Source organism: Lolium rigidum, chromosome 1 (assembly GCF_022539505.1).
Source record: "Lolium rigidum isolate FL_2022 chromosome 1, APGP_CSIRO_Lrig_0.1, whole genome shotgun sequence".
Classification (NCBI taxonomy): Eukaryota; Viridiplantae; Streptophyta; class Magnoliopsida; order Poales; family Poaceae; genus Lolium; species Lolium rigidum.
In genome coordinates, this window is record NC_061508.1 from 51634253 (window position 1) to 51641086 (window position 6834).

General features: G+C 49.4%; 1 protein-coding gene across 1 annotated transcript; it reads left to right on the forward strand.

Annotated features, from left to right (window-relative positions):
• The first annotated feature begins 560 nt into the window (after positions 1-560).
• LOC124707797 (RING-H2 finger protein ATL39-like) lies at positions 561-1097 on the forward strand. Its single transcript, XM_047239492.1, has one exon. It carries the CDS (start codon positions 561-563, stop codon positions 1095-1097), a length of 537 nt encoding a protein of 178 aa, XP_047095448.1.
• The last annotated feature ends 5737 nt before the right edge of the window (positions 1098-6834 follow it).

Here is a 6834-nt window from a genome sequence, read left to right on the forward strand (position 1 = left end):
AGTTGCCATGGCACCTATCTTTGCCGTGCTAGTTTTTGGTCGAACACGGCAACGTAGAACTTTGCCCAGGTTCGCGGTATAATACGCACGGCAAAGAACAACACACACAGCAGCGGCATGTTTTCCGGTAGTGATTCATAAAATTGAAGGTTCCAAGGTATATTCAACCATAATCTAAGATCCAAATGCTTGAACAAAACATAGAGCAACCAAAAACAGCATCGTCGACCACATAGCTACAACACAACTAGCATCACCCGTGGCCGGCTGGCAGAACCACTCCCAAACCTAAACTTATCGTGCAACTTTTGATTTATTCACAACTTGGTGAAAACAATACTCGCAGCCAGATATAATATAAATATGTACTCGCCAAACGCCAATCTCAGAAACTTTCAATAGACTAAGCAATAGCCGGAGCTGCTATTTTCAACTGTTGCGCGGTCCTTCTCTTCTAACACCCATTCGGCTACTCCTATCAAATGCCGAGGGCGAGCTTGTCAACGTTGCTCTTACCAAGACTCCAAAGGGGCCTCCATTATCTGTGGCACATAGCTAGCATGGCTTCAAGGGCGCTCTCCATCGCTGTCTTGTCGGCCGGCGTGACCCTGATGCTCGTCGCCCACGTCCTCGTGATCCTGTGGGCTATGCGGCGTGGCCGCGGCGCCAACGCCGACCAGGAGCGTGCCACCGCCGCAGAGGATGGCGGGGACATGGGCCTGTCTGCCGTCGAGCTCGAAACGCTGCCGTGCCACCACTTCGTCTCCAGTGGCGCTGCGGCCGCCGACTGCGCGGTGTGCCTGGAGGCGTTCGAGGACGGCGACCGGTGCAGGTGGCTGCCGAGGTGCGAGCACAGCTTCCACGCCAAGTGCGTGGACCCGTGGCTGGGGAAAAGCCGGTGCTGCCCCGTCTGCCGCGCGGACGTGGTGGCTGTACCTGAACGGCCGACGGGCGAGCTCCTGAAGGTGGCCGTTGATGAGGGAGACACAACACCGGCTTTCACACTGGACAGGAGAAGCCCCGCCGTGTTGGAGATCGTGGTGGCTGCAAGGTTGCAGCAGTCTAGCTGGACTCTTCATCCCGGGGCCGTGCACTAGCTAGATTAATTCGCCTTGTTTGTGCAGGCAAGCATGCATAAACAAACAGTAATTAATCAACTACTCGTAGTAGTTACCATGCCATGAATCATGTATAGTCGTTCAAATGGAATATTTGTATTTCACATATTTTTTTTTTAGAACTTCTTATAAACTTTGTTAAGAACTAATTAAATATATTCATATATACATCCGTATCTATATAAAGATGAGCAGTTTTTTTAAAGAAGGGGATACCATATAAAGGTTAGCACCGTCCAACAGAGTCACGGGTCTGACGTGCCCGTGCGGCCGTGCCGGTGTTCACCAACGCGGAAACGGCACTTTTATCATATGAAGGTTAGCACCGAGGTCCAACATAAGAGCATCTTTAGTGGAAACGGCACTTACCATATGAAGGTTAGCACCATCCAACGTAAAAGGATCCAGTTGCGTCGCCCAAAGCAGCCCCAAAACGGCGCTGGATCGAGCGTTGCGTTTGGGGGACGCCTCCACTTCGTACTGCGTTCGGGGCGCGTCGCTGACCAGCCGCGGCCCCCAAACGCGTGCCCCAAACATTAAAATAACTTTTTTTTTGCATTTTCATTTCAATAAAGAGAAGAAATTTGTAGGTAGAATCGAGATTTTGAAAGTAATGCAACATGTTGAAACAAACTAAACATAAAAACTGCCAAAATTTAGGTTCAAACTAATTTTTAAACTACTTATTCTTTGATGGCCCCGCCTCGTCATCCTCACGGAGGCGCTTCCTGCTCGTCACCTATTCTGAAGAGGTAGTGGCGTTCGACGCGTCCGATGAGCTTGTGTCCCCCTCCGACGAGTAGTCCTTGGTGTCTTCATCGTCGTCTGTACACGCCGGCTGCGCCTCAGCCTTTGCATGGGCCCTTGCCTCCTTCTTTGTCGCCGCCTCCTCCGCCTCCAGCCGTCTCCACCTGGCATCTCCATCCTCTTCCTCTTCCTCCTCCTCAAGGCCGTCGTCAGCGATGGTCTCCCCCTCCTCCTACAAGCCGTCTGTCAGCGGGGAACTAGAGCAGCTAGGCGTGGCAGTTCTTTCCCACCAATGGCGCCATCCCGGCAGCTTCCCCTCGGTATCGGAGTCCGATGGGAGAGAGAGGTTAATCATGGTCAGAGAGGAGAGGTTACTCAGTCGTAGAGATGAAGGGCGCTGGCCGGTTGCAGATCCGAATGCGCAGATGTAGGGGTTTTATTGAGAGGGGATGAATGGCGGCGCAGATATCGAAGAGGGTTGTGGTAGCTCTTCCGCGGAGTTCGTGCGTCGATCGACGCGGTTGCCTCCGGCGGTTCCCCTTCCCGGCAACTGCACCATCACTGCGCGTCAATAATAATTTCGACGCGAGGTAGGCGACAGTTGGGGATCGTTCGTGTGTCAATGATGTGTCGGGCCCGCCACTCCCCGTCTGGTTTCTCGCTCTGTACGGCCGCCCAAAGCGCCCCATGTGGGGCGGGAACAGGCTCGGGGCGCCGGACAGCGTATTGGACCGTGCCGGACGGAAGGGACTTTACAGCGCGTGACTGGGGCCGAAAAAATATTCGGCGCACCCTAAAAACCTTTGGGAGACGCGACTGGACATGCGAGGCCCAACCCACGGGGAACCAGACAATTGTCTCTTTCACGGGTCCTCCCGTGCATTGATTCATTAGGGCATCTCCAACGCGCTGACCCAAACGGACACGTCCGTTTTGGGTCGTTTGGGTGGCCGTGTGTCCGTTTGGGTCGCACGCTGCGCCCAACGCAGTGAAAATCCATTTGGCCTATTTCTTAAATTGGCCAAATGGCCACACATACTTATAAATAATATCTAAAAAATATAAAATAATATTTAATAAATATAGAATTATATCAAATAGTATAAAATAATGTCAAATAAAATGTACATGATCAAGAAACGAAATGTGCCATAGTTTGAACAAATATAAAAATTACAAATTGAGATTGTCAACTCAATTTTGGTGCTCTAGGATCTCCTTCTGCCTCTTCTCGAACCAAGCTCTCTTCACCTCTTTCATGGTGGTCAAGTCGGCGTTCATGATCATGTTGTCCTCGGCTTGCCGTTTCAGCTCAACTTCCTTCTCCTTCAACTCCACCTCTTTGGCCTAAGCCATTGCTATGAGCTCAATTTTTTTTTATCTTTGAGCTTAATTTCCCTAGCCGTCGTCTTGGCCTTCACCTCTTCAATCTCAAGCTTCCTCTTTTGGACATCGAAGTAGTTCTTCCTGTCCTCTTCCTTCTCCCGGCGCCTTCTCTCATCCCTCTTGTCCGTGGACACCTCTTTCTCAGCATACATCTTCTTCAAGGTGCCGAACAATTGCATGGCCGAAGCATCACGCTTCATGTCGGCCTTGGTTGACTTGTGGCCTCGTGGACGGATTGCACGAGAAGCGGAGCTACCACAAGGCTGACCACCATCAAGGTCAATGACCGTGGGATCTTTGGAGGTCTTGTTGCCAGTCAAGGTCTCCATGTACCCCGCGTACCCCTCCTGGAACTTGGGGGTGCCATGGAGTTCCTTCCAACAATGAGAGAAGCCAAAGGTCTTTCCTTCATTGTTATTTTTGAAGAAATCCAAAGCTTGCCACACCTAGAGCAAAGCAAGACAACAATGACAAACATATGTGCAAACTACGAATGAACAAGTTGAGGTTAAGAATCATACCAAGTCCTTCACGCCGATGCCGCTAACGGGAACCCGCTTCGCAAGATCATACGTCGCCTGGAAATTGTTACATTCCGTTTGAATTGTTCCCCATCTCTTTTGCAGCGACAACTTGTTGCGGTCACTATCAAATGGCTCCTCTCCGTACCGGCGATGTTCATGGAAGTATTCATGGATCCGGCGCTAGAATGCGGTCCCCTTCTGCTCGGCACCTATCAATGGATATTGCCCAATGGTCAACCATGCATCGACGAGCATTATGTCCTCCTGCATCGTGTAGTTTCTGGTTCTTTTGCTAACCCGATGTCAACACCCGGATTTTTAAGTTCAGATGCCTATCATGCCATACATCGCAATCCCAGGAAGATTGTTTTTGCGAGACATAATAGTTAAGTAGCATAGAGTCATCATTTATTACAACACATACATGTCTTACAACAATGGATCACATGATCCAATATTACACAAATATATTGTTCAACAACACAATACGTAGCGGAAGCGAAGTGGACTATCTATTCCACAGGCAACACTTGACGTTAGAAGATGCTCCTAGTTATCGTAGACGTCCTGTTGTCCGTCATCTTGATATTGTGGCTCCTCTTCATAGTTTGGCATTTGAATAGCCAGGGACACAGCCGTGAGTACTTTAAAGTACTCGCAAACTAATTCTAATGTAATACTTAACAACTTTAATAAGGGGTGCTAAGCTCTAGGTTTATTTGCGTAAAGCCATGTTTAGTTCATAAACATTTAGTAAAGACTCCTCATTTTAGCTAACTAACTCAAGTGGGAACATTAGTGTCATTCCCACAAAACAATTGTGATTCAAGTCAAGTCACCTTTCAATTCACCATTCTTTTTTAAGACTAAAGTTCTGACAACGGAACAGTATGGCCTTTCCAATCGTCCATAACCGTGCACACGGCTATTCGAATATGTTTAACACTCTGCAGAGGTTGTACTCTTGTGCCACAACTTTTGATTTCATCCGTCGAGGATAACCCCAAATCATCGTAACTCAGTACGCGGATCATCAACCTTAACCTTTCACTTATATACCCTAGTATAGGCACCTCCCCCCATGAGCTTGGCCTCCCGGTGAAAACCAACTGTCAACCCGGGAACTGCACATGGCTTGGGTCGTACATTCACCTCATATTCACATCACTTCACTTTTAACGGAGGCAGCCTCAGCATAACCCCTATGATGCTTGTTAGAGGGAACCCATACTAAGACACACAAACTTCCAGTTAAGCCCTACCCATAATCAGGTATTGTGGGGGTACTTGTATAATTGGAAAGGTATCGCATTCAAACCCAGTCATCAATTTTCGTCAAAATTCACCAAGTCAGTCATGTAACCTTCACCTTCAAAACCTTTCAAAGTCATTTCACATGTTCCCATCTAGAGTAGTCAATTTTATTTAGTTAGCACTAGCCACTAATCATGAGGGGTGCTATCTAGCTTTGATTAGCTCTAAGCTAAACTTGGGTGCTCTTATTCTACTCTAGACCAAGTGAATCATGAATCAAAAATGAGATTTAAAATACAATAAGCAAAATATTTGCAAGGTAAAAGCATGGTGACGTGGGCATTACCCTTCGGGTAACCAGTATTGCCCTATCTGGTATTGACAAATTGGAGGCCCATGAAGATACCTGAGGCGAGATGGGCCACTAGGTCGGCGCACTAGAAGATTCCTTGACGGGCAAGACGGGGAAGCGAACAAACAAGGAAAGATTGGATCTAAACTACTGTAAACCTAGTCGTACTCGGTTAGGACCCTTGAGACCTGGCCTCCTATATAAAGGCCGGGAGAGGGGCTGCCGAGGGACACGAACAATCTTAGCAATCTTAGCCGTGAAAAAGCTTAGAGCTAGGTCATCTTAGCAATAGCCATCTCGACGAGATCTCAGCCGAACTATTGGGCACCCCATTGTAACCCATTATCATCATAATCAAGAACAGTACAGCAGGACGTAAGGGTTTTACCTCATCGAGGGCCCCGAACTCGGGAAATCGCTCTCCCCGCTTGTCTGTGAACCGATGTCTCGTGTCAGCTTGCAGGATTCCGTCAACCCTAAGCCCCTATCGGAGGGCATTGGCGAGGAGTACCCTCGACAATTGGCGCCGTCTGTGGGAACCCTGTCGGCACAAGGCAGGTCATCGGCAGCACCAGTTACGTCCGCGGCGTTCTTACTCGAGTCACCGACGCCAGCAAAGTCAAGAGACCCGATCCGCTGCGGATCCTTCGAATTTGTTCCGCACCGCGAAGAGCTTCACCCGAACTTTATGGCAACGTCTCACAACACGGAAGCTGTTTTCGGTGGCGTCCACTTCGTCGTCGACTCCGGAGGTTTTCTCCGCCTCCCCGGGGCCGACGCGTCCCACTCAAAGGCCGAGCCTCAAGAAGGTGTCCCTTCGGCAAGAACCCTAAAGGCTTCGCCCAGAAGCATACGAGAGAGCAACCGGGAAAATCTCGACGCCGCGGCTGGACAAAGAAAGAGACGAAGGAGTTCGCACCGTGAAGAGGAAGGCCAAACAGCAGCCCACCCTCGATGCTATGACATGTCATCAATCAGATGACGCACCCGTTCTCCACACCTCTCAGCTATAGAGCAGCTTGAAGCACCGTGTTATCTCCACTCTTATTTCGATCCTAAGGATGGTCGGGAGAAGTCCAGCCATTCGTTAAGGAACTGCCGACACTTCCTTGAGATTCGGCAGTTCTGCGACGATCTTAGAGCTGAAGCCACATCAAGAGTTCGCATAATGGAAGAGAAAGCGAGGTCCTATGGTCATCAGCCCGCAGCCATATGTACCGAACCATACGAGCCAATGGAAAAAGCGAATACGAACCAGTCGAGGCATTCCCAGGCATCGCGTGGACGAGATCAACATGATCCACAAAACCAGCTTTTCGAAAAGAGAAATCAAAAAGTTCTCCCGAGAAGTAAAATACGCGGAAGTTGCCATGGTTGATACGCCGGATTTTATCGATTGGTCGGATCAGTAGCATCACCTTCAGCAGGCGGATCACCCGAAGGCCGTCCCAAG

Coding starts and splice junctions, on each gene's coding strand:
- LOC124707797 (XM_047239492.1), top strand. CDS start 561: ATGGCTTCAAGGGCGCTCTCCATCGCTGTCTTGTCGGCCGGCGTGACC.